At 40.1% G+C, this 26,710-nt stretch overlaps 1 protein-coding gene across 3 annotated transcripts in view; it reads left to right on the top strand.

Moving 5' to 3' along the window:
* Window positions 1–26,710, top strand: part of Wdr70 (WD repeat domain 70) — a 212,075-nt gene that overhangs the window by 48,346 nt on the left and 137,019 nt on the right. For all 3 annotated transcript variants that reach the window (XM_057790125.1, XM_057790126.1, XM_057790127.1), the window contains 2 exons: window positions 526–659; window positions 10,724–10,877. In XM_057790125.1, the coding sequence (XP_057646108.1) occupies window positions 526–659; window positions 10,724–10,877 (288 nt within the window). The remainder of the gene's footprint in view (window positions 1–525; window positions 660–10,723; window positions 10,878–26,710) is intronic.

Consider the following 26,710-nt stretch of genomic DNA (forward strand, 5'->3'; position numbering starts at 1 on the left):
CTCACAGAGATCCACCTGCCTCTGCCTCCTGAGAGTTGGAATTAAAGGTGTGTGCCACCAAGCCCAGCTGAATTATTTAAGCCGAGAGGTGGGGATGAATATGTTCTGGTTCACATGGCCTGTGCATGTACAGGTATGCGTGAGTGTGCATGTAGAAGCTAGGGACTGACATCAGCAACTTCCTCAGTTGTTCTTTATCTTCTCTTACTAAACCTGGAACCCATTGATTTGGCAAGGATGGCTGGCTAGTAAACTCCAGCAATCTGCCTGTTTCCCACAAACATGCCAGCACACACATTACAAACACCACCATACACACATAAATACCAGTATTTTTCTTTAGTTTAAGATAAGCAATGCTTACAACAAATAACATGAAGGATGCTATCCATCGGTGCTTTCTCAGAACAGTAATAGCTTACGGTGCGTGTTTGCAGTGCTGATAGCGGTGGTGCTGGGGATCAGACTGGGGACTGGAATAGTACCTTGCTCTCTTCCACTCATTTGTTCACTTGTTTTGAACAGGTGTCTGCTTTGGGTTTGGATCCCTCAGGTGCCCGTTTGGTCACTGGAGGATATGACTACGATGTTAAATTTTGGGATTTTGCTGGAATGGATGCTTCTTTCAAGGCATTTCGATCCCTTCAGCCTTGTGAGTGGTATGTAATATCTCTATATTTGGCTTGTTATTATTTTCATATTTAGAGGTCATTTAACTCAGTCTATAATGAATGATATTTAACTTATATAACTTATATCATTATTAAATGAAAATAAAACTGTACATTTCTTTTCCTTAGCTTCATTTATACACACCCACCCACACACACACACACACTTCCTTATATATGTGTGTAGGTGCATGTGCCATGGCGCCCCTGTGAAGATCAGGGACAAATTTTAGGGGTGGGTTCTCTCCTTTCATTGTGTGGGTCCTGGGGATCTAGAACAGATCTTCAGGCTTGGCAACAGACATCTTTACCCACTGAGCCATCTTTTAGACCTTGATTTCTGTTTTAAAGGCATTTTCCATCATTAAAAAAAAAACATGTCCGGTGCTCCAATGTGGGTCTCTGTCTCTATCTCCATCCATCTCCAGATGAAGTTTTTTTTTTTTTTAATATTTATTTATTATGTATACAATATTCTGTGTGTATGCCTGAAGGCCAGAAGAGGGTGCCAGACCTCTTTACAGATGGTTGTGAGCCACCATGTGGTTGCTGGGAATTGAACTCAGGACCTTTGGAAGAGCAGACAATGCTCTTAACCACTGAGCCATCTCTCCAGCCCCCTCCAGATGAAGTTTTTATGGTGATATGCAAGATATTCATCAGTATGGTTATAGGATAAGGTCATTTCAGGTTCCCTCTCCTCAGCTGCCCAAGGAACTAGCTGGGGACATCTCCTTGGGAGCCCCTCTAGAGTCAAGTCTCTTGCCAACCCTAAGATGGCTCCCTTAATTAAGATATATACTTCCCTGCTTCCATATCCACTCTTCCCTTATCCCAACCATCCCATTTCCCCACGTTCTCCCCATCCTCCCCTTCTCACTTTTCTCTCCCCATTTCCCCTTACCACACTGGCACTGGACTGAGCTCCCAAGGTCCAAATGAGGAGCAGAAGGAGGGAGAACATGAGCAAGGAAGTCAGGACCGCGAGGGGTGCGCCCACCCACTGAGACAGAGGGACTGACCTATTGGGAGCTTACCAAGGCCAGCTGGACTGGGAATGAAAAAGCATGGGATAAAACCGGACTCTCTGAACATGGCAGACAATGAGGGCTGATGAAAAGCCAAGGACAGTGGCACTGGGTTTTGATTCTACTGCATGTACTGGCTGTATGGGAGCCTAGCCTGTTTGGATGCACACCTTCCCAGTCCTGAATGGAGGGGGGAGGACCTTGGACTTCCCACAGGGCAGGGAACTGTGACTGCTCTTTGGACTGGTGAGGAAGGGGGAGAAGAGAGGGGGGGAGGGGGAGAAGAGAGGGGGGAGGGGGAGAGGAGTGGGGGGAGGAGAGGGAAATGGGAGGAGGCGGAAATTTTTTTCAATATACACACACAAAAAATGTCTTGAAAATATTCCAGTCAATGCTGTATAATGTGGTAGTCTTTTGATTTTTAGAGATAGGGTTTTTCCATACATCCTGGCTGTCTTGGAACTCACTATGTAGACCAGCCTGACCTTAAACCCACAGAAATTCCTCTGCCTTTGCTTCCTAGGTGCTGAGATTAAAGGCATGTGCCACCATACCTGGCTTATAATGTGTTTTTGTTTATATTTTTGTTTATGTATGTTATGTACATTAAACCAGTATTCAGGTAGTGGTCCATGCTGCTTTGTTGATCAGTTAGCATTGTGCCAAAGGATTAAAATGTACTCTGTCCACTGTTCCTGATGCTATGCATTTGCTCTACCTTCATGGACTCTAACCCTCTGAAACCATTTGCCCAATTGAACATTTTTCTTTTACAATTTGCCTTGGTCATAGTGCTTTGTCACAGTTGTAGGAAAGTAACTATAGCATTGATACAACTATTTTTTCCTTTTCTTTGACTTTCTATACTTCTAGTACTTCTTTTAACCATTTTCATGGGTTTCAGTTAGTTGCAGCCTTTTTTTTGGGTGGGGGGTCTTTAAATTATCCGGTTTTGTCCACTGGGAGCCCTCACTGATTATAATTTGACATGAATTTATATGTCTTTAAAAGCTGATTTAGTTCCTGAGACAACACAATATAGACTTCCCGATATATTTCTTTCCAAGTCTTGGAATTAGTGCTTCTTCAACAAGCATTGCAGCAATGGTATTTGGAGACCAAATATGAATGCTGGAATGTTCATTGACACTGAAGCAATTTTTTTCTTTACCTTTTGAATGAAAAGATGTAGAAAATGCACACACACACATACTGTATGTGTGTGTGTGCTTAAATGACAAGGTCTTAATGATTCTTAAAAATTTTTAATAAACATAATTTCAGAAATTTTGTGTATGAAAGATTAAAATTTCTGAAATTAGGGCTGGAGAGATGGCTCAGCAGTCAAACACACTGGCTGTTCTTCCAGAGGTCCTAAGCAATTCCCAACAACCACATGGTGGCTCACAGTCATTTATAGTATGATCTGATAAAGTGGCATAAATTCGATAGAGCACTTAAATACATAAGATAAATCTTTAAATTTTTTTCTAAAATTAAGCTTATTAATTGAGGATAATACTATTAAGCAAGATAGAGTTTCTCATGTTTGTTGTCTTGGGGTATCATTGGCTTTAGGAGAACTAAGCTAGAAATTACATGTTTATATACTAATCTGTGTATGTCATATATTGGTAACTTTTGTATCTGTCTGAATCTGAATGAAGCCAACATGAGTCGCAGAGTGCCTCTCATTCTAATCCAGTATCACTTGGGTTCATTCTGTCTTTACCCTTGTCTTGCATCTCCTCTTTTGAACACATCCACAGGGTAAGTAATCTAATGATCTGTTCTTGATATCTACTTAGCCAGCAAACAGTAGAATCTCTTATACTATGGAAAGTTCCCTACCCAGTGTGATCCTCACTGCACATAACCAGTGAATACTGGAAATGTAGGCACCAGGTTATGCTTGTGTGAGTGTAGGAGCCCGTGGAGCTCAGAAGCGGGTGTCAGAGATACCCTGGAGCTGCAGCTGCAGGCAGCTGTGCACTGCTGACATGGATGCTGGCAATTTGTGGTCTTAACTGCTGAGCCATCTCTTCAGCATCTAAGCATTTCTAGAAAGTGAAGTATGGCGGGAGCAGGTGTTTCGTTCAATTTTATTGTCTTGATTTATTTTATTTTATTATTTTATTTTATTTTTTTATTTTTGGTTTTTCGAGACAGGGTTTCTCTGTGGCTTTGGAGCCTGTCCTGGAACTAGCTCTGTAGACCAGGCTGGTCTCGAACTCACAGAGATCCACCTGCCTCTGCCTCCCAAGTGCTGGGATTAAAGACGTGCGCCACCATCGCCCGGCTGTCTTGATTTTGTTGAATCATTATTCTAGTTCCTGATTCTATCTTTTAACTTATTAATGATTTGCCCTTCTTTTTGCCAATTAGATATTTGATGAAGATGCATTAATAGCTCATTTAGTTAATAACAGTTGAATATGGTGGTTGGACTTTGGCATCCATCAAAGCCTTTGGTGTTGTGAATCTGTTCTTTAAAGTTCCTCAAAGCAGCTGAGGATGTAATCTGGCCTAGTGTTCTCTGACACTGTCCTGTAGAAACCTGCTGCTGTAGCACACACTCCAACTTCCTCGGCCTGTTTCCAGCACTAGACAGTACATGTGGACTACATAGGGCCTTGATGTCTGCAGGTTCCATAGCCACAGGTTCAGTCAACTGCAGATACAAAACGGTACTTAAAAAAGCATCTGTAGTGGTTACTGCAGTGTTCCTTGAATCAGTCCTTCCAGGGAATTGAGGGATGGTTACACTGTAACAGCACAGTCTTATTCTTTGGAAATTAAGAAGTGATATTGGTAACTACTTGTTTCAAGGTCTTGACTAGGTTCCTTTATGCACATTGTCATTATTTAATTATGACTAAATGTTATTTTATGTATATAGGTGGTTGCTCACATGTATGTATATGAAGCAAGTTTGTGTTTGGTGCTTATAGAGGTCAGAGAGGGTGTCGGATCACCTGGAATTGGAGTTACAGGTGGTTGTGAGTTGCCTGTTTGGGTGTTGGAAACCAAGTACAAGTCTTATTCAAGAACAGGCAGTGCTCTTAATCTTTGAGTCATTTTTATATATCCAGTTTATATATTTATTATATTTATACCCTTATTTCAATCATATAAGTTAAGTATTATTCTTTCAATATTTAAAAATTAAAAAAAAATAGTATACCTGGGTGTTTTGCCTGCTTGTGCACCACATGAGTGCAGTGCCTGCAGAGGCCAGAAGAGGGCATCAGATGCCCTGGAACTGGCATTACAGATAGTTGTAAGGAGCCATGTAGATGCTGGGAATTGAACCCAAGTTTTCTGGAAGAGCTGAGAGTGCTTACCCACCGGGCCATCTCTCCAGCATGAATGAGTATGTGATATTGTTTTTAAAACCCTGTCCAGTCCTGTAAGTTAAGTGTCATTCAGTAGAGGAAACCAGGACTCAGCAGAATTACCCAGGCAGCATATGAGTGGTGTGGCTCAGGAAGAGCTTCGTCTAGTCCTGCCATCTGTTCCTATCTGGATTTTCTGTAAAATAAGATGCTGGGAAGCAGACGGGGCTTGCTCATCATCATACAGCTAGTTAGCAGAGCAAGGGATTTAGATCTCTAGACTTCTGACTCACATTCCGGTGCACTTTTCACTACAGCCGGACACCTTGGCTCATGAGCCCCAAGTGACAGCCCCAAACAGCTGTGTTTATCTGTCTTGCATGTCCCAGCTTGTTCTGCTAGCCAAGCAGAAAGTACTTAAAAGGATCCTCAGTCTTCACCTTCCCACTCCCCTCACTTACACTCATGTACTCCCACTTTGCCCCATGAATAACTTCACAGAAAGAATTGTGCAATGCTACTAAGCCATCCTCTGGTGCCAGAGTTACTCCTGAGAGAACATCCACTTCCTCATGACTCCAGTTTACTCCTGAGAGAACATCCACTTCCTCATGACTCCAGTTTGCTGTCAGATTGGCTTTCTTGCTTTTCTCTTTGATCGGAATCTTAGTTGTATAGGCAGGAATTTGAGGAGCAGATGTTCCACCCCTTGAACAAGCCTTTTAATTCTTCTTAGTACTGTGTCTAATGACTCCTAATCCTGTCCTTTTAACTCAGTGGCTAGCAGAACTACAAGCAAAGTGGGGCAGGAATGATGAAGCCCATTCTGAACATTTTCATTTTAGCATGGGCAAAGAGGACTACAGAGAGCACAGGACAAAATGTTAGCCCTTCCCTTTCTAGCTAAAAAGCAAAATGATACTGACGTGGGACTGCTGAAAATTTAGGTCTCCCTCTAGATGTGAACAGAGCTTTTTGTTAGAGTAGTTAGCCAGAGAGATGGGGTCATTGCCTGTTTCACCCCTTAAATTTTGCTATTTTTAGGATTTTAACTTACTTTTGAAAACAAAAATTAATCACCAGAAAACAGTGATAACGCATAGGGCTGGCTCTCTTAGGCTTGGTGGAAGAAAACTAGCACTTCCCAGTGGGAATAACAGAGGTTTGTCCCATGCACTAATAAGTTTCTCAGTCTTAATTTAAAGACCTTTGTTGAGCAGTCTCAAATGCTAATTATCAAAGATCTGATATGTTTTGTTTATATATAAAAACCCAGTTGGTCTAAATAGACTATAATTTTCTCAGTTCCTGATTGATTGCCTAAAATTTGATCTGTCAGAGTCTTATTAGGATATAGAAATCTGATGTAATTCGACCAGAAACACTTTAATAAAAATTGCTGATTATAATCAGAGTTTGGTAAAAAGAGAAGCATGAAGACTGCACAGCACTACAAGAAATACCCCTGTCTTTAGGGCTGACATAGCATTCAGGGAAGAACCTCTGGGTTTGAGGTCCAGAGCTTTTCTGAAAGGGCATGGCTGTGGGTCATCGAGGAAGAGAAGTGGCGATATTTTTATGATGGCAGAACTTTCCAGAAATAGGTCTTAAAGTCGCTCTGCTCTAAGACTGAGGGAACTACTGTTGACAAATATGCACTCGAGGAACCTGATGTGGAGAAATTGCACGTTTCTGGAGCCGGACACTGGAAAGGCCACGAGCATACAGAAGTCCTTCAAGAGGACCACACTACACCCTCCCTCCAATGTCTTTCTAATATCCTTCTGATAAAACTTAACAGTCCTGTATAACGAATGCCAGCTGGCAAAGGAAAAGTATTTCCAGGGTTCATTTTCATTTTTATAGAGCAAACATCGAAGGGTGGATTTGGAGCTAAGAGAAGATTAATGAACAATTCATACATAGAATCAAGCAAGTAATTTTATATTTTATGGACAGACTTAAATGTAAATCCAGAAGGCACCTTCTAAGGAAGCACATTAAAAATCTGCAGTCCAGGACAGAACCTACTTAAGGATCTCATTCCCAGTCTACAAAGAATGCCTTGAGTCCAGAGGTCCTTTCTTCCTTAGGTCGGCCGGCCCTTGCTGTTCTAGACCTGTCTCCCACAGACATTTGGTTTAGAGCACCATTTCTCTGTGTACTCTGACATCTTGGTGATGAACTTCCAGGTGAAATATATACTCTCGTTACACATTATTTTTTACGTGTGTGGTATATGTGAACGTGTGTGTAACAGTGTGACCATGCAGAGGCAGAGGAGGAGGTCAAGTGTCTTGTCCTTCTTCTTACTCATTACAGAAAAAAAGTTTCAAGCAGGTACATGACTTAGTTACCAGCAAGAGTAATAATTATTTTGAGCTGTGGACAGATAGACGTGAATTTAATTTTTTCTTCTGTAAATTCTGTTTTTAGAAGATAAAATAACCACAAGTTAATAGTTGCTTTTGAAGGCGTAAGTCACAAACAATCCCACACCAGGTTGGAATTATGATTAATAGAATGGTTATTTATTTAAAGGGGAAAACTTACAGGTCACCGTCCCAGACAACAGCCCTCTGCACAATCAGGAAAGGAGCCTAGTCGCTGGAAGTGGAGCCGGAAACCAGAGAGAGAGCAGAGGGAAGTGGCTGCTTTTTTAAAGGAAGAGTGACCACACCCCAATGGGCTGGTATCTCAGGGGCTACTGGCTGAAGGAGCGGAAGGAGTTCCCGCAATGTGCTTTTAGCATATGCATTCTAAGCATTGGAGTTAAAAACTTAGTAAATGGAACCAAACAGGCTAGAATTTTGTTAAAATGATATTTATTTTATTTTGAATATGTCTATTAATATAAAACAAGATATTTAATGATTTTTATGACAAGATTTACATTCATAAAAGAAACTATTATAAGAAGCTTATAAAAATTATTATTTTTTGATATTTTTTTTGTGACAGAGTCTCTCTGGGTAGCTCTGGCTGGCCTGCAACTTACTGCATAGACTAGTCTGGTCTTGAACTCACAGAGATCTGCCTGCCTCTGCCTCCTGAGTGCTGTGATTAAAGGCATCTGCCACCATGCCTTCTCTCTCTGTCTCTCTCTCTGTCTCTCTCTGTCTCTCTCTGTCTCTCTCTGTCTCTCTCTGTCTCTGTCTCTCTCTCTCTCTCTCTCTCTCTCTCTCTCTCTTTCTCTTCCTCTGCTCTAAAATAGCTCTGAGAGTATTTGATATTGATTGTATGTGGTCATGGGCATGGTCATGGGCAGTTTACCAGTAACCACATCCAAAATGAGAGTGAGCCTTTCTGTCTCTCAGCTGTACCAACTGACAGGAATTTGTCCATTAGTGGTAGGCCCTCAGGGGTCCCTCTGCCATCCATGCTGGAATTTGACTGTCTTTATCTTGTGCAGGCTACACAGGTAACCACACTGCTGTCATAAACTGAAGTGTGCAAAGCTATGTCATGTCCTGAAGTCATTACTTTACAGCTCTTTTCTCCATTTGCTGTCTTAGGCTTGTTTCTGCTCCCTCTGTGATGTTTCCTAAGCCGTGGGCAGGGGGAGGCTGATACATATGATCAGTCTATAGCTGAGCATTCAAAGTTGTTCACATTCATCACTTTGGCCAGTTATGAGTCTCTGTATTAACACATCCGTGTTTAGGCTGTGAGGGCTGTGGAACTTGTCCTGAGGACTCCATCACTCACCAGACTTATCTTTTCCCTCTGCCCTCTGTGGCATGTCCTCTGTGTTGTTCTGCCTTCTGCTCTGCTGAAGCTTGGGAGTAGATCCTGTCACCAACTGTGGCAACACAGTTGTACACACGGAACAAATGAAATTTTAGAATTGGGTCCCACTGGTGATGTATCTCAATGTGCTTATGCAAATAATTTTCAAACCATAAAAATCTGGAATGTCAGTTTTGTTTCTTATAGGTAGTTTCTGGTCTCTTGTCTTTTTTTTCTATGTGTTCTCTGTACATTACAGATGTTTTGACCTGTTTTTCTCTCTTTAGATTGGAACATTTTTTCTTATTCTGACACTGTCTTTAATTACCTCCTAGGGATGCAGCATCTGTCCCACCATCTTACCTGGAGATACACTCTGCTCATCTAGTTTAATTTTTTTGGTTTGGGGATTGAGTGCAGGGTCTTGAACAACATGCCCAGATGTCCTCACATTTTCTAATCTTATCTAGAGACATTTATTCTAGTAAGCAAAAGCTCACCGTATTTATATCTAACTGTTTGCTAACAGCCTTATCTCCTAAGTGCGTCACATAAATTTGGAGAGGGAGACACGTGGTTTATAAAAATGGTGACAGACTTAATCTTTTAGAATTTTCATGTGATAGTTTTCTTCATCTCTAAGGTTAGATTTTTAAAATAGCATTTTAGAACCCTGATATTTCAGATTCTAAGAAATTTTATAATTCATTATTTCTTTTTTCATTATTGGTTTATTTATTAAAGATTTCTGCCTCCTCCCCGCCACTGCCTCCCATTTTCCTTCCCCTCCCCCAATCAAGTCCCCCTCCCTCATCAGCCCGAAGAGCAGTCAGGGTTTCCTGCCCTGTGGGAAGTCCAAGGACCTCCCACCTCCTTCCAGGTCTAGTAAGGTGAGCATCCAAACTGCCTAGGCTCCCACAAAGCCAGTACGTGCAGTAGGATCAAAACCCATAATTCATTATTTCTTATTAAAATCTTGAATAGTTTAAGCTGAATGTGGGGGCTGGAGAGATGGTTGAGCAGTTAAGAGCACTTACTGTTCTCTTGCCAGTGACTCCAGCTCCAAGGGACTTCCACACCATTTTCTGGCCTCTATCTCATGCAGGAGTGCACATGCAGACATACGGACACACACATATACCATACATTCATACAAACACATTTGCTTACATGTAAAAAAATGAAACTTTAAATCGGAAGTGATGGAACACACCTATAATCTCAGCACTTGGGGAGCTGAAGGGTCAGGCTCTCAAATTTGGGGTACAGTATCAAAACAAGGAGGAAACAACAAATCATGTGTAATTAAAGTAGCTGTAAAATCCCCACACATACTTCCCATATTCCTTCAACATGCAGGTAACAATAGGTTGGCTATGAATTACCTGAAAAACCTGTGGGAAAACCCTTGAGAATCCTGATTTTTTTTCTGATTTCAGAATATTTGCATATACACATCTATTCTAGACATGAAATTTCATATATACCTTGTGGCTGTTGTTGAGATGATGATGGGCTTTATCCGCAAGCATTCTGTGGGCAAGATTGCAGAGTCTCTCATAACTGGCTTCAACAAAATGCTTAAAATCCATTTTCTTTCCAATGAAGTAGAGGACTTGTATATCTAGTTATGGAGAGAAGATATCCTCACTTACTTTTTATTCTTATTTTTAAAGTTTTGTGGTTAAAAAATAAAACTGTGGTACAGCTTTAAAAAATTTTGCAGGTAAGGTTATTGGAAAAGAGCCAGAAGACTCAAGAGTTGAAGGCGTAAATTTAGGAGGTCTTAGCAAATTGTTGTGGAAGTTGTAAAAAGCATGGGAGGATGAGTGTGTGCTTTTGGAGTTACTAATGTTGTAGTTGTATACATTTCCTTTCTTGACCATGCTAAATAGAGCAAAAGTATATATATAAAAAGCTCTGTTGTTCACTAGACTATTTTCTTTTTTCTTTTGCATAGCCATCAGATCAAGTCATTACAATACAGTAACACAGGAGACATGATTCTTGTTGTGTCTGGAAGCTCACAGGCCAAGGTGATTGACAGGGATGGTTTTGAAGTAATGGAATGTATAAAAGGAGACCAGTACATTGTCGACATGGCCAACACCAAGGTAAACATTCAGCTGTATTTTAATTCAGATTCTTTTTTCCCTTCACTCCTACTGTCTTTCCTCCTTTCCTGCCTTTTCCCTTCTTATTCTTTTTTTCTCTTTTATTATTTCTTCCTCCTTTTTTCTGTCCCTCATCCACTTTCCTCCTCCCCTTCCTCTCTCTCCATCTTGCTTCAACTTCCTTTTCTCCCTCTCTTCCTCCTCTTCCTCCTTCATGCTTGGCCTGACTCAGCTTTCTGAGTGTGGGGTTACAGTACCCTATCCTGTCTGGTCAGCATATTCATTAGCAAGTAGTTTCATTTGTCATCTAATAATTCATCCTAAAAGTCATTAACTTAGACAGTAATGCCTTGCTGTTTCTCAAAAATTGTGTAGATTGCTTGGGAAGTGCTTCTGCTTAGGGTAGTTCAGCTGGGCCTCCCTCAGATGGTTACAGTTGGAGCACTAGCCCATTGTATGTATCTCTGTCTTTCTTTGCCCCCTTTCTGCCCCAAGCTCTACTGTGCTTGTGTGTTTCCATGCCCACCCTCTTGCTTTGCATCATGCATTTGCTCTCTATCTACTGTGCAGTTTGAGCCTTCTTCCAGCGTGGTGGTTGTTGTGGCTAGTCTGTCTGTCTGTCCGTCCGTCCGTCCGTCCTTCCTTCCTTCCTTCCTTCCTTCCTTCCTTCCTTCCTTCCTTCCTTCCTTCCTTCCTTCCTTCCTTCTTTCTTTCTTTCTCTTTCTTTCTTTCTTTCTTTCTTTGAGACAGGGTTTCTCTGTAGCTTTGGAGTCTGTCCTGGAACTAGCTCTTGTAGACCAGGCTGGCCTTGAGCTAAGAGAGATCCTCCTGCCTCTATCTCCGGAGTGCTGGAATTAAAGGTGTATGCCACTATGCCCAGCTTAATGAAGAATTTTAATATTTCATTTTAGTTCTTATTTTTTACTTTTTCTATCTTTTCAATTATTGTATTCTGTAGGCAGAGGCTGCTTGTTCGTATCCCAGCCTCCCAGACATGAAATAATCACACAGAAACTATATTAATTGCAGTACTGTTTGGCCAATAGCTTAAGCATATTTCTAGCTAGCTCTTACATCTTAAATTAACCCATTTCTGTTATTTTATATTTTACCACGAGGCTTGGTTTACCAGTAAGGTTCTGGGGTGTCTGTCTCCTTTGGCAGTTACATGGCAACTCTTTGACTCTGCCTATTCTCTCTCTCTCTATCTCTTCCAGCCTGGTTATATTCTGCCCTACTATAGCCTGAAGCAGCTTCTTTATTAATTAATGGTAATAAAACATATTCACAGCATACAAAGTGGAATCCCACATCAATATGCTCATAAACTAAATTGCATTATTTGTGCCTAAGTCTAACTCTTGTATGAAATTTTTAATATATAATTCATATCATAATTGTGGGTTCTGTGTTTGTGAACTCACCTATTTGAACTTTTTTGTTATCGTCAAATCAATACTCATTGCACTTTCATGGTTATATATAAATGTGTGTTTACACAGAGTGGCCAAAAATTAATATTAAATAAGACAGCACTGTCCTTTTTCCTGTTTCAAGACTTAGATTGTAATTAGGGTTTTAAATATTCTCCTCCCCATCATGCTCTTCTCTTCCTTTTAGTTGATGATTTTGTTGTTTTAACATAATGTTGAAAGGACTATGGTACTGTCCAGTGTTCCTCAGCACAATCTATGGTAGATTTTATAAAGACAATGTATGTGTTAGTCAAGTTACATTTAGGTACAGGCTAAATTGCCATTTTTTGTGAATTTAATGTTAATGAGTCAGTAATATAAATTAAGCAAACTGTTCTTAAACACAGACACATATCAAATGATTGATTGAAAGTATGATCAAAGACTTTCAGGAGCCCATTTATATGCTAATTAAGCATACTTAGATCATAAAACACGAATGAGGAAAATTGCTTATAATATACTTATTTGCTTTAGGTGAATTATTAGATTCAATTGACATTTTTCAAATTACCCCATGTTGAACCTGGAGAAATGCCTTTTTATTGTGCAGAATTTCAGTCTTTTGTTTATTGATAGATTGTTATTGAATCCTGAGTGTGAGGTCATCCAAACATCCAAACATTTGAATAAAATTTAAAAATAATTTTATACTTAAATTGCAGTGACTTGAGCATTTTTTTTTAAAAATGGATTTATCTAGTGTTTCTTACTTTCCCGTCTAAAATCATTACCCTGCAAAGAGATGGCTCAACAGTTGTCATAGTCAGTGAAGAGACTATTGCTGTGACATCTTGGTGGCCTAGACACCACGACCAGGGCAGCTCTTATAAATGAAAATATTAACTGGGGCTGGCTTTTGGTGCTGGAGAAGGAGCTTAGAGTTCTACTTCTGGATGGGCAGGCAGCAGGAAGAATGTGAGACACTGGGTTTGGCTTGAGCATCTAAGACCTCAAAGCCCAACCCCAGTGACACACTTCCTCCAACAAATCTACACCCACTCCAACAAGGCCACAACTCCCTTTGGGTCTATGGGGGCCATTTTTATTTAGATCACCAAGGCAGGTAAATGTGCTACTGCCAAGCCTGACAGCCTGGTTTTGGTCTCTGGGACTCATATGGTGGAAGGAGAGAAGCAACTCCTAAATATTGTCCTTTGATCTATGCATGTTCACCATGGCATAATGCACCCATATGAGCACACATATGAATATATATGTATGTATGTAAAATATAATTTATAATATATAAAACATATAATAAGGTATTATATTTACATATATATGTAAAATATTATAAAAATTATAATAAAAATATAAAAGAATCATCACCTTATTGGGGTTGATGGCAGAAAAGAAATATGGTTAAATGGGATTCTGGACCTGTATGACCTGTACATTATTGACTGAGCTATCTCCTTAGCTCTATATTTTTTAATTGTGCTTATGATAGACAGCCTAAACAGCAAAATTCTGTCAAGAATACGGGACACCAAAATGTTAACTAATTTGCTGATATATATTAAAATATGACTATACACTGTAGCTGTGTACTATAACTTACCCTACCTTACCAATCTTATCTTTTTTTTCCTTAAATTTATTCTTTCTCATATATTACAACCTGACCACAGTTTCTCCACTCTCTTCTCCTCTTAGTTCATCCCTGTACCTTCCCACTCTCCCCCAAGATCTACTAATCTACCCAGCTTCTTTCCCTTCAAAAAAGGGCAGGCCTTCTGGGGAAATCAGCCAAACATGGCATATCTAGTTCCAATAAGGCTAGGCACTGCCTCTTATGTTAAGGCTGCACGAGGAAACACAGTAGAAGGAAAGTTGTCTCAGAAGCAGGCAAAAGAGTTAGAGATAGCCCCTGCTCCCACTGTTAGGAGTCCCTTGAGGTGCTGATAAGAAGGTATTTCTTGTGTGTGTTTGGGTGGAATGTTCTGTAGATGTCTGTTAAGCTCATTTCAGTCATAACATTTTTAGTTCTTTTATTTCTCTGTTAGTTTTCTGTCTGACAGACCTGTCATTGGTGAGAGTGGAGTGTTGAAGTCTCCCACTATTAATGTGTGGGGTTTGATGTATGATTTAAGCTTTAGTAATGTTTCTTTTACAAATGTGGGTACCTTTGAGTTTGGGGCACAAATGTTCAGAATTGAGACTTTATCTTGATGATTTTTTCCTGTGTTGAATGTGAAACAGCCTTCTTCATCTCTTGATTAATTTTAGTTTGAAGTCTATTTTGTTAGCTATTAGGATATCTACACCAGCTTGTTTCTTAGATCTGTTTGGGAAGTCTTTTCCCAACCCTTTACTCTGAGGTGATGTCTGTTGTTAAAGTTGAGATGTGTTGTTTGTATGCAGCAGGACGGGTCCTGTTTTAGTAGCCGTTCTGTTAGCCAGTGTCATTTTATAGGCCATTGATAGTAAGGGATATTAATGACCAGAGATTTTTAATTCCTGTTGTTTTTTGTTTCTTCTTTGTTGTTGTTGGTAGTGTGTGTGTTTCCCTTCTTTGGGATTTGCTGGTGTGAGATTATCTGTTGCCTTGTTTTTGTGGGTGCAGCTAATAAGAATACCAAACTAAACAACCATGACATATATGCAGAGGGCCTACGCCAGACCTATACAGGCTCCCTGATCGTCCCCGTGAGCCCCTGAGTCCCAGCTAGTTAATTCTGTGAGTTTTCTTGTGGTGTCCTTGACCCCTCTGTCTCCTAAAATCTTTTCTCCCCCTTTTCCACAGGATTCCCTGAGCTCTGCCTAATGTTCAGCTGTGAGTCTCTGCATCTTCTCCCATCAGTTGCAGATTAAGTCTATGATTATGCTAGACTCTGGGCTACAAGTATAGCAGAATATCATTAGGAATCATTTTATTGACACCCCCCCCCCCACTGCTGGTCCTAGTTGATTCAATCTTTGGTCTGTAGACCATCCAGTCTCTGGGCCTGGCCCTCCAGGCAGTGTCATGGGTGGGTTCCCTCTCATGGCTTGGTTCTTGAGCTGGACCAGTCATTGGTTGGCCACAAGTTCTGTGGATTGTAGCATGATTATTCTTTGCTTTACATTTAGTATCCACTTATAAGTGAGTAGATACCATATTTGTCTTTCTGGGTGTGGGTTACCTCACTCTGGATAGTTTTTTTCCTGGTTGCATCCATTCGCCTACAATTTTCATGATGTTATTGTTTTTAATAGCTGAGTAATATTACACTTGTAAATGTACCACATTTTCTTTATCTATTCTTTTGTTGATGGGCATCTAGGTTGTTTTCAGTTTCTGGCTATTGTCCATAAAGCTGCTGTGAACATAGTTGAGCAAGTGTCCTTGTGGAACGATGGCACATCCTTTGGGTGTTGAGGTAGATCGATTTCCACTTTTCTGGGAAACCACTATGTTGATTTCCAAAGTGGCTGTACAAGTTCACACTCCCACCAGCAATGGAGGAGTGTTTCTCTTGCTCCATTTCCTCGCCAGCATGAGCTGTCACTTGTGTTTTTAATCTTAGCCATTCTGACTGCAAGTGACACAGCTCCTGAGGGAAAGGTATCCTGACCTGTTGGGAAGCCAGGGTATACCTGCCTACACTGGGGTCTAGCGGGGGATGGTCTCCCTGCAGGATGTGGCTGGCAATCCTGCTCCTCCTGGGCAGAGAGAGCCTTTATAGCTGAGCTCTGCTCTGTTCCCAAGGGAGTTTTTCAGCAGAGGGATCCATTTCTTCTCAGCTCCGCCCCAAATTGTTACTTCTGTTTCACTCTGCTAAGGAGAAACCTCTGCAGAAATGTAGCAATCTGCTCAGGCTCCGGGGGAAACTTCTGCTCTGCTCCCCTAAGGGAGGTTCCCAGCCGAGGAGTCAGTGTCAGTTCTCTCTGCTCTACTCCTCCAAGAGGACTTCTCAGCAGAGATTTTGCTCCACGGTGCCGAAAGACGGTCTTCGCCCAAAACTCTTTCAAGAGATTTATTTGGGAAGGAGGAATTTAGGAGAGCCTCTGCCAGGGTAGAGAAGGACAGCTGCCAAGTGAACAGGCAGATGGACTTATATAGGACTTCTTAGGGGTGGAGTTTTTCCAGGGATAAACTTTTTAGGGGCGGAATTGGTCAGATTTTTATTTTCTTAAAGTCCTTCTTTTTTTTTTAAGTTTTTATTGTATTTTAATTGTGTGTGTGTGTGTGTGTGTGTGAGAGAGAGAGAGAGAGAGAGAGAGAGAGAGAGAGAGAGAGAGAGAGAGAGAGAGAATATGAAGTCTGTGGGCACAGTGGTACCACTGCATATGTGTAGAGGTCAAAGGGCAAATTTTGGGAATTGGTTCTTTTCCATGTATGGGGATCAATCTCACAGCCTTAGGCATGTCTGTAGACACTCTTATCTGCTGAGCCATCTCAATGACTATATTTGTTTGTCTTTTGAGACAGGGTCTCACTCTGTAGTTCCCACAGGCCTCAAAGTCATAGCAATCCTTCATTCTCAGCCTCCTGGGAGGTGGAATTATAGGCATGAACCACCATACACAGCCTTTTTATTTTTGCGATTCTTTTTATCATATTATGTACTTATTCACATATAAATTATATATCTATATCTATATATATGTACTTTAAAACTACTTTCAGTACATCACATGGCTGTAATTCCAGCACTTGGGAAACTAAGCCTAGAAGCAGTACAACAAGTTTGAGAATAGCCTGCTCTACATAGTGTGTTTCAGGCCAGCTGGGGCTACATAGGGAGCCTGTATCTTAAGCAAACAAACAATACATATAAAGGGTGCATAATTACTTTCCCCCTGGAACTACTCTAGCAATGCTTTAGAGAGGGACAGTAATTGCGTTTGTACCTTAATGAATAAAGTTCCAATGTCTGTCAAATAGTAATTCCTATTGACAATAGAAAAATGGGAAAAACCCCAAAGTATTTATTATTCTACTCAAATAAAGCTACTGTTAAAATTTTAGTTTTAATACCTGTTTTCTCTCAGGAGTCTGGAAAGCACTTCTGATGCCAGAACGTTTATCTCACTTAAGTCTTGGAGTCATGTTTTATGTGTTCTGCAGTTTTAGAAGTTATGTGCAGGTACCACAGGGGCTGAAGTACATTGCATAGAAGTGTTATATGAACGTAACCTGGGAGGATGTGAATCAGTGACTCCCTCTACAGATAGGACTCCAAGGACAGACCATATAAAAGATTCCACTCAAATCTAGCTTGGTGAACCAGTGGGTTTTATTGGGGCCTAGGTGAGAGGTTATAGGATTTACCAGAGGGCAATTTACTAGAGGCTAAACAATAAGAGAAAAGCTCCCCCTGCCCAGAAACTGTGAACCACTCACATATCCTCAGGAATGGTAGGGGCTTCATTTAGTGAGTGTGCTGCCCCAGGAACCCTTCCTTACTCCCCTCCGTGAGAGAATGTTACTGGGCCCAATCTTGTGAGGTTGTATGTGGGTAACTACAGGTATCTGATTTCAAGAGGGTAGCAACCATGTCATACCTGCAGGATAGAAGCCCATAATGAGGGGTTCGGGGTGGGGGTGGGAGCTCATGTCTGTCATGTGTTGAATTTCCCCATGAGATACTTCCTGAAAATCAGGCTCTGTGTTGGTGTGTGCCTGCAAGCTCAGCACCCGGAGGAAGATGAGTTTGGGCCGGCTGGACTACAGAGAAAGACCCTGTCTTGGAAACAATCAGGTTTTTGAGTTTTGAGATACATTTGATGTACCTAGGAAAATGGGACATTCCTTCTACAGGTTTAGGTAGTTAGAAAGTAGGGCAGCAGTAACCAGGACCCACCTTAGAATTGCTGCTGCTGCCTCTCAGGAGTGCTCTTCTAACTATTGCAGTCACAGAATAATGAAATACGTTCATCCGAAGCCAACATTCAGGCACATTTCTCACAGTCACGGAATATTTTCAACTTTTCAGAACACGTTGTCCTTGGGTTCATATGGGACTTCTTGGCATAGAGCCTAGAAATGTGTGACTGTTAAGCCAATATAATTCAATAAATCAGAACTTCTTAACCAATAAACTTTTTATGAAGTTAAATTCAAAGGTGTTTTAGTAGGTCTTTAATAAGTGAATACTTACTGTAATAGTCATATAATCTCATCATTAATTTTCTTTTATGAATTCATCCAGGGTCTCTCTTTTTTTCCATCAATGCCTTCAATCCCTTTGAACAGAAAAGCAACGCTATGCCATTTACTTTTTAATTCTATAACTAAACTGAAGAGGACTGGTTCAGGAATCCTAAGGTTGTAGAACCTTTTAGGGGGAGATTTTCCATTCACAAGTGGACTTCCATTGTGGAGAGTAGAAGAGACATAATAACTTTAGAGGAGGAATGTCTTAAAAGCTATATTTGTTTTTATTTTCATTATTTTGATTTTTTCCTACAGTCCTGTGATCTACTAACTGAGCTATCGAAGGGGTTTTAAATACACAGGCAGTCATCCTTGATACCCAGCCATTTCAAATAATTACCCTTACTGCTTGGAGAACAAATACATTAGTCATGTCTTTTTGGTAGTAAGTTTTTTTCCATAAGATATAAAATTTTAATAGCCATTAAATTAACTGTAAATTCTAGCTATATTTTTACTTCCTTAAGCAGATTAAATTAATGTTTTTTTTTTCCTTTTTGTGATGCTGGAGATCGAATCTGGACCTTGCATGTGCTAGGCAAGCATTCTGCCTCAAGCGGAGGCACTATCCCCAACTATGGCTTTAGTTATACATAAAACTCTGTGTTTTATTTTCTTTTGTTTTTTAAATTGTGGGTTGTTTTTTTTTTTTTTTTTTTTTTTGGCTTTTCGAGACAGGGTTTCTTTGTAGCTTTGGTGCCTGTCCTGGAACTAGCTCTTGTAGACCAAGCTGGCCTCGAACTCCCAGAGACCCACCTGCCTCTGCCTCCCGAGTGCTGGGATTAAAGGCGTGCACCACCACCACCCGGCCTGTGTTTTTAAGATAGCATTTCTCTGTGTAGGCCATGCTGGCTTTGAACTCAGAGATTTGCTCGCCTCTTCCTCTGGAGTGCTGGGATCAAAGGTTTGTACCACCCTCACCCGTCAAAACTCTTAAAAATTACACACAGTCATTTGATGTATGTTATAGTTCTTTTCATTTGTGCGCCGAAGCTTTTTATCTAATATAATAAAAATTCCTTATTGTTAGATTCTTACCTTTTGATGTATCTGTGTCGTTCTGGGGACTAGGAGCTACTTTCTTAGTCTCTGGTACAACAGAGTGTTCCGGTCTCGTTTTGTACTTTTCCTATTCTGATATTCTCTATTTCTTTGGGGACCCATCCTAAGGCTGCTGTTTGTTTGTTTGTTTATTTTTAGAGAGATAGCATCTCACTATGTAGCCCTGGCTGTTTTGGAAGCTCATTATATAGACCAGGCTGGTCTCAAACTCAGAGATCCACCTGTCTTTCCCCACCAAGTACTGGGGTTAAGGTGTGCACCACCAGCCCAGTATCCATGACTACTTTTATTTATCAATTTTTTAAATTAAGTTTTATTGCTTGTATGTTTGTCTGTGCACCATGTGTGTGCCTTGTGCCCACAGGGGCCAAAAAAAGGGCATCAGATCAGTTGCAGACTTCAGTTTGTGAGCTGTCATGTGGTTGCTGGGCTAGAACCCCAGAAGTGCTTGTAACTGTTGAGCCATTTCTCCAGTGTTCTCCCTAACGCTGCTTTTGATAAGGAATCCCTTTCAGAAATCAAGATCTGGGTACTAGATGTATTCATTGTCACTGGATTGTCATTTCTTTTATATTCAGAAGACAGACCAAGGAGGGAGCCAAACAAAATAAAATATATTTAAAAACTATAAATTCATGTGGATGGATATGATTGTAATCAAATTTCACAGTCTTTCTTAGTTCAATAATTTATAATTTATTTTTCCAGCAGCAAGAAGTTTGTCTCCCAACATCATAAGTATATATGCATCTGTTCAGGCTGTTATACATAGAATGTAATTTTGCAATTGCTGCATCTATAGCTTTTGTTGTAGGGAGAGTTCTCAGTGTCTCCCAGGAATCTTCATTTTTCTTGATTGTAGATAGGAACTCTTGAGTGTAAAAGGATGATTATTCAGATTAGGTTATATGGCACAGGACTCTAGAAAAGAAAGACTATGGTTTTTGGATTTAGCCTACCCAGAAGAACACTTAAAATTGATTTCTGAAGCCTGGTGTGGTGTTGCATTCTTATAAGTCCAGCTATTTTAAAGGCTGAGATGGCAGGATTGTGAGTTTGGCTTGCCTGAGCTACATAGCAAGACTACTTTTCAAAATAGACAGATAGACAGACAGGTGTACATTGAGATTCCTGGCAAAAAGATTCCATGTGTGGGGTGGATTTGATGTGAAATGTTGGTCCATGACTGAAGATGTTTCTTTGCAAAATGGAAGTGGTTGGTGCTTTTTTCTTTCTGTTGCTTACATGAAATCTCAAGAGAAAGATAAATTAAGGAAAACCTTGCTAAAAGACTAGATTGGGTAATTTAATATTTAGTACATCTAGGTGGAAAGGATTCTAAGAAATCACTTCCAAAAGTGTGTGTGGGGGGGGGGGAGAAAAACAGCAAAGGTGTGGCTATGGACCCCTAGAAGACCAGAAGTTTTGAGTACTCAGCCGTACAGTGAACTCTTTGATGATAGTTGCAGTGACATCAGGTAACATCTGGAAGTTTCAAGATATTGATTCACGACTTTTTCAACAGAAAGTATGGATAAGATTGTTTTGTAAACATTTGTTAGAATGGCTTTTAATATGAGAAAGATTTTTCTTTCCTGGCCTTGGGGGTACACAGCAAGGAACGGACATGTATTCTAGTAGCTAAGAGTAGCAAAGGAGGGACAATCTGACTCCTTTAACCACAAGGACTTCTATTCTGCCAACACTTGAATGTGCTTGGAAGCAGATTCTTCTTCATAGCTCCAAGAAAGGAATGTAATCTCTTGGAATCCTTATTTCAATCTGTGAAACACTGAAGAGAGTCCAGCCACATTGTGAAATACAAAAATAAATGAGGGGTCTAATAAGCCCCTAAATTTGTGGCATATGTTACAAGAGCAATTGAAAACGAATACAATTCTGCGACAAAACAACAACAACAACAAAAACACAACAAAACCCTAAACATATTGAGTAGTGAGGAAGGTCTTTAAAGAAGTGGTAAGTGCTGTAGGAACTCCTTTTGTATATGTGTTGCTTTTATTGGTTAATTAATAAAGAAACTGCTTTGACCTGTGGCAGGGCAGAATAGAGCTAAGGGAAAACTAAACTGAATGCTGGGAGAAAGAAGCCACAGTAGCCACTGCAGGAGACAGACGCTGGGTGAAACCTTACCAGTAGGCCACAACCATGTGACGATACGTAGGTCAATAAAAATGGATTAATTTAAGATATAGGAGCTAGCCAATAAGAAGCGTGAGCTAATAGGTCAAACAATATTGCAAATAATATAGTTCTGTATGATTTATTTTGGATCTGGGCTGATTGTGATTAAGCCTAAAAGAAAAGATTAGCACTAAAGGTGAGGAGAGAATATTTTTATATTAGTAATGGGGAGGTTAGAAATAGGTTCATCTGAAAATAAACTTACACATAGCATTAGCCTCAGATTGGAAATGGCAAGTGCCACCATCTACTTCTGGCAGAGCAGTTTTCTCTATTTGTGTTGGAATTTATCAGGGTGGGCTTTCAGTAGGACCGTAAGGACCTGGAATTGCAGGGCTTGGGTAAAGTACTAGTTCAGATCCTAAGCACTCATATTAAAGCCAGCCATAGCCACACTTCTGATCTCAGTGCTTGGGAGGCAGACCAGACCAATTCCTGGAGCTCACTGACTAGCAATGCTAGCTGAATCAGTGACTTTCAGGTTCAGTGAGACCCTGTCTTAAGAAATAAGCTGGAAAGCAATTAAGAATGACACTTGATACTGACTTCTGACCTTCACATACATCCCTTCCCCATTATTTCTGTTTGTTTTCCTTATATAATATTCTTGAGTTTTATTTATGTTTCTGGGTTTTGAATAAAATATTCTGACTCAGGGGTAGGGGAAATTGTTCTAGAATGAAGTTCTTTATTGTAGGCACAACAAAAGAGAACACTCAAGATTACATTGATGTTTAGGATGTAGAAAATAGAAAAGTTAAAAAATTGAAAGATTATTATGTAGATAAGTTGACTATATAGAACTTATCACTTATTTGTCAAATCAATTAATATTAAGAGTTTATGGTTTCAGAAGAGGTGCCATTTGTTGCTACTACAGAATAAGCCATCGTTAGTGTTGCTGGAGTATCTTAGGTTACTGGAGTGGTGTAAGCCAAGGAAGAGTGAATGTGTACTCTGTGATGCATTCAGATGGGTGTTTATGTCTCTCAGATGTTTGCAGGTCATGGACTTTAGAGTATTTGATTCATGGAAAGAACTGACTGAGTGTGATTGATTACAAGGGTTGAGTTTGTAAGGGATGACCTGTGTGCCAAATCTAGCCTCCATCCTGTCTTTGTAACTCTAAGTTTTATTGGAAGACACCCTTGTCTATTAGTTTATTACTTGTAGTTCCTTTTGGATTCCAGTGGTAAAACTGAGACGTTGTTCAGAGAAGGTGGGCTTAAAGCTTAGAATACTTATTGTCTGATTCTTTAGAGAGAAAGTATTCCAACTCCCAAATTAAAGCTCTGAACACACTCAACAGATTTCATCTGTGGTGATTACTAAGACTGAGAACTTTAGGGTAGTGAGAGCTGATGTCAGTGGGGATCAATAGTGTAGTGTTGTAGTGTATCTGTGGGTGGGAGGCATGGGGCTTCAGATTCTGTAAACCATACTGTGTAAAATTAGAGTTGTTGCTTACATTTTATATAGATTCTGACTATTCATATATTCCGAGAAAGGTTCAGGGTACCTCCAGTACATCTTCCTTGCTGCATTTTGTCTCTTCCAGGAGTGAGCTATTAGCTCACCATGCTAGTGACAGGGACACTTTTATTTTGTGGATCCGTATTATTTTCTGACAGTAAATAGTACTTCTGCAGGGTGTTGCTTTATGGTTGTTATCTTTGGAGCAGCCACAAGAGTGGCTAGATTAGTATAGATCAGTTGTGTGTGTGTGTAGATGTAAGTGTAGGTGATACAAAATGCAGCATTGGTCATGGCTATGTAAGCGTTCTCTATGCAAAGCAGAACATAATAAGACAAGAAGTTTCTTAATTCTTCTGTGCAACTTGTTAAAGCCCAGTAAAGGAATATTCTTGCCTCCCCCAAGACCCATTGCTTAGATGAAGAGGGAAAGACAAAAGCTAATTTATTTGATGAAAAGGTGTTTTAGTCATTAGTGATTCTTAGGTGTCACTTGAGAATTCTTCCCCTAATGTTTGCTGTGGTACTGAATCTGTTTAGATCCAGTTAAGAATCCTTAGTTGAACTTCATTTTGTTATGACTAATTTTGGTCTCTGTTTGAACACAGGAGCACTTAACATTCCCCTTGCCTTTGTCATGTTTCTGTCTTTACAAACAAGAAATAACATTCAGTCTTTGGAGCTTTCTCAATGTAGCGTATTTATTTGTGTTCTTGTCCTGACTACTCAACAGCTAAGGTGTTCCTTCCTTCTTGTTTTAACATCTTCTGGATGCCATTTTTTCTTGGTTTATTTTTTATTATTCTAAGATGATATTTCAACTCTAATCAACAATTATCAGTAAATTATCAATTTTTTGAGGGGTATGCTTTGAATATCTGAATGGATTGGGTAAGCTGTTGGGTTGCTGTTTGAATAAGAAAAGGCAGTTTAAGTGTTTAGATGGTTAAGTAGGAGCTGTCTATAGAATCTCTGAGTTTGGGAGTATGGGGGTGGAGCTCACTGCGCAGGGAACCAGCTGTGCCTCAGATTGTGACATCAGGCAGCTCTTTGGTTGGGTCAGACCAGTTCAATCTTTTGATGCAAAGTTGTGTTCAGAGTTCACTCTCAGATCTGCAAATTGAGCTACAAAAATAGATTGCAAAACCTACCTCATAGTGTTTTAAATAGGTATATGGTTTTATGTTGAGCCACATTCGTAGCTCTCATGGGGTCCACGTGGGATGGGGGCGATAGGCTGGACATGCATGAACCCAGTGGACTTGTCTGAACAGCAGAAGAACGGGATGTAGAGAGTGTGCCAGACTGGGACAGTCAAGGCAGTTCAGTATCTCAGTTCTTTTTTTTTTTTTTTTTAATATTTATTTATTTATTATGTACGACAATATTCTGTCAATATGTATGCCTGCAGGCCAGAAGAGGGCACCAGACCTCATTACAGATGGTTGTGAGCCACCATGTGGTTGCTGGGAATTGAACTCAGGACCTTTTGAAGAGCAGGCAATGCTCTTAACCGCTGAGCCATCTCTCCAGCCCCAGTATCTCAGTTCTTAAAGGCTGAGTCCATCTGGAGTTGTTAGGGTTTTTCTTTTATCGTAATTCGAAAGTTGTTCCTGGCCCAAAGTTAGATATTTAATGGGACCAAATTAGATCAGATACCAACTAACTGTAAGTCATTGAAAAATTCTTTTATCTCCTTAAATAATTGGCAGATTATTTTCATTTTATAAAGATTAATTAGATACCTAATGAGCCTATATATTTGAATGAACTTATCTCTTATTATTTTTCATTCCCTTAGTTGTGCTTAAATCACTTATGTATTCCTGCCACCTGTTTTATCTTACCCAGTACTGTAAGAACTGTAACTCTGATTAGTATGTTTTTGCCTCCAAAAACCATCTTTTGTTGACTAGCAGTATACCGATTTGGATTTCATCCTGCTTCATCGAGTGTTCCTCTTCATTCTTTTCCATTTTAACCTCTAAATTTTGCAGTATCCCAGGCTTATTGCTGAGCCCTGTCTAGTATTTCTACTTGCTTTCTGACTGCTCTCATCTGGTCAGACAGTTTTAAAGACCCTGTTGACCCCGACGTCTTAGAGATGCACAGTTCTTACTGTGTCTTCTCTTACTCTCTGACTGACAGACTCAGTGGATGTATGACAGCCCCCAGCATAACAGGAAAAAGGAAACTGTACCTTTTCCTCATAAATTTGTGTTTCTGTGGTTGTTTTTATTACCTCGGCAGTGGTATCACCATTCAATAGCTGATGAAGCAAAAAGGCCTCTGAGTTCTCCTTGACCCTGACTTCTCTCCTTACCCTACGAGCGCATCGTTGACTGTTCTGACAACAGTTATATGAACAACACAGTTATGTGAACATTTGTGTGTAGACTTTGGATGAACCTGTTTTTTTGTTTTGTAGCCTCTGGCAGTTAGAAATGCTGATCTTCTGATGTTAGCCATCATAGTAGATGTTTAATGGATTTCATTTCTATTTCAAAAACAAGTTTTTAATGACCAATGATATTGAAAATCTCTTTGTCATTCTTGTGTGTGTGTGTAGAATAGGAGCACACACATTCCCCTGCAAGCATGTGTGGAGTCCAGAAGTTTGACAACATGAATATCTTCTTCAGTTGCTTCTCCATCTTACTTTTTGAGACAAGTTTTCTCAGAGCTCAGGGTTAGGGTCAGACTAGAGTTTTCTCCACAGCCCTTTCTGGCACTGAGCATCCTAGCCAGCAGGGAGGGAACTTCCAGCTCAGTCTTTCCTGCATTGCTGTATCCTACATCAAAGTGTGTGGTCTCTTCAGTGACAATCTCTTACCATCTAGTTCTGTTGGGAAACTAAGAGCAATGGTGAAGCCTGTGTTCATCTGGGGACTTTTGAGACCTCTCTTCATGCCTGTGTTTTCTGTGTTCTGAGGCCCAGGCCCAGGTTCCTGTGCTTGCAAGCTACCCACTTCCCCAACTGAGCCATTACTCAAATGCCTTTTTCTCTTTTAAATTTCTTTGGAATTCTTTGAATATTTTTCAATTTCTATTCTTAACTTGCTGGTTCTAAGTTTCCTTTTTAGATTTATATATTTTATTTTATGTGTATGAGTGTTTTGCCTACAAGTATTTATATGTATTACATATGTGTCTAGGGCCTCACATTCCCTGGAACTGGAGTTATGGATACTTGTGAACCCCCATATAGATGTTTGGGCCCAAATCCAAATGAAAGAGTGATGGGCGCTCTTAATCACTGAGCCATCTCTCCAGCTCCCACCTGCTGAATTTTGTTATGTGTCTTTGTATAGTTTTTTCCCTTTGGCAAATGATGGCTAAAGGTTATATTCTGTTCATTTACACTCTCACAGTATACTCCCTTTTTATTTATGGGGCATTGGACCTACTTCTGCTTTCCAACTGGATAATCAAATTTCACAGATGCTTAAATCTTTCATATAAAATGATACACA

This window comes from Chionomys nivalis, chromosome 15, assembly GCF_950005125.1.
Source record: "Chionomys nivalis chromosome 15, mChiNiv1.1, whole genome shotgun sequence".
Taxonomy (NCBI): Eukaryota; Metazoa; Chordata; class Mammalia; order Rodentia; family Cricetidae; genus Chionomys; species Chionomys nivalis.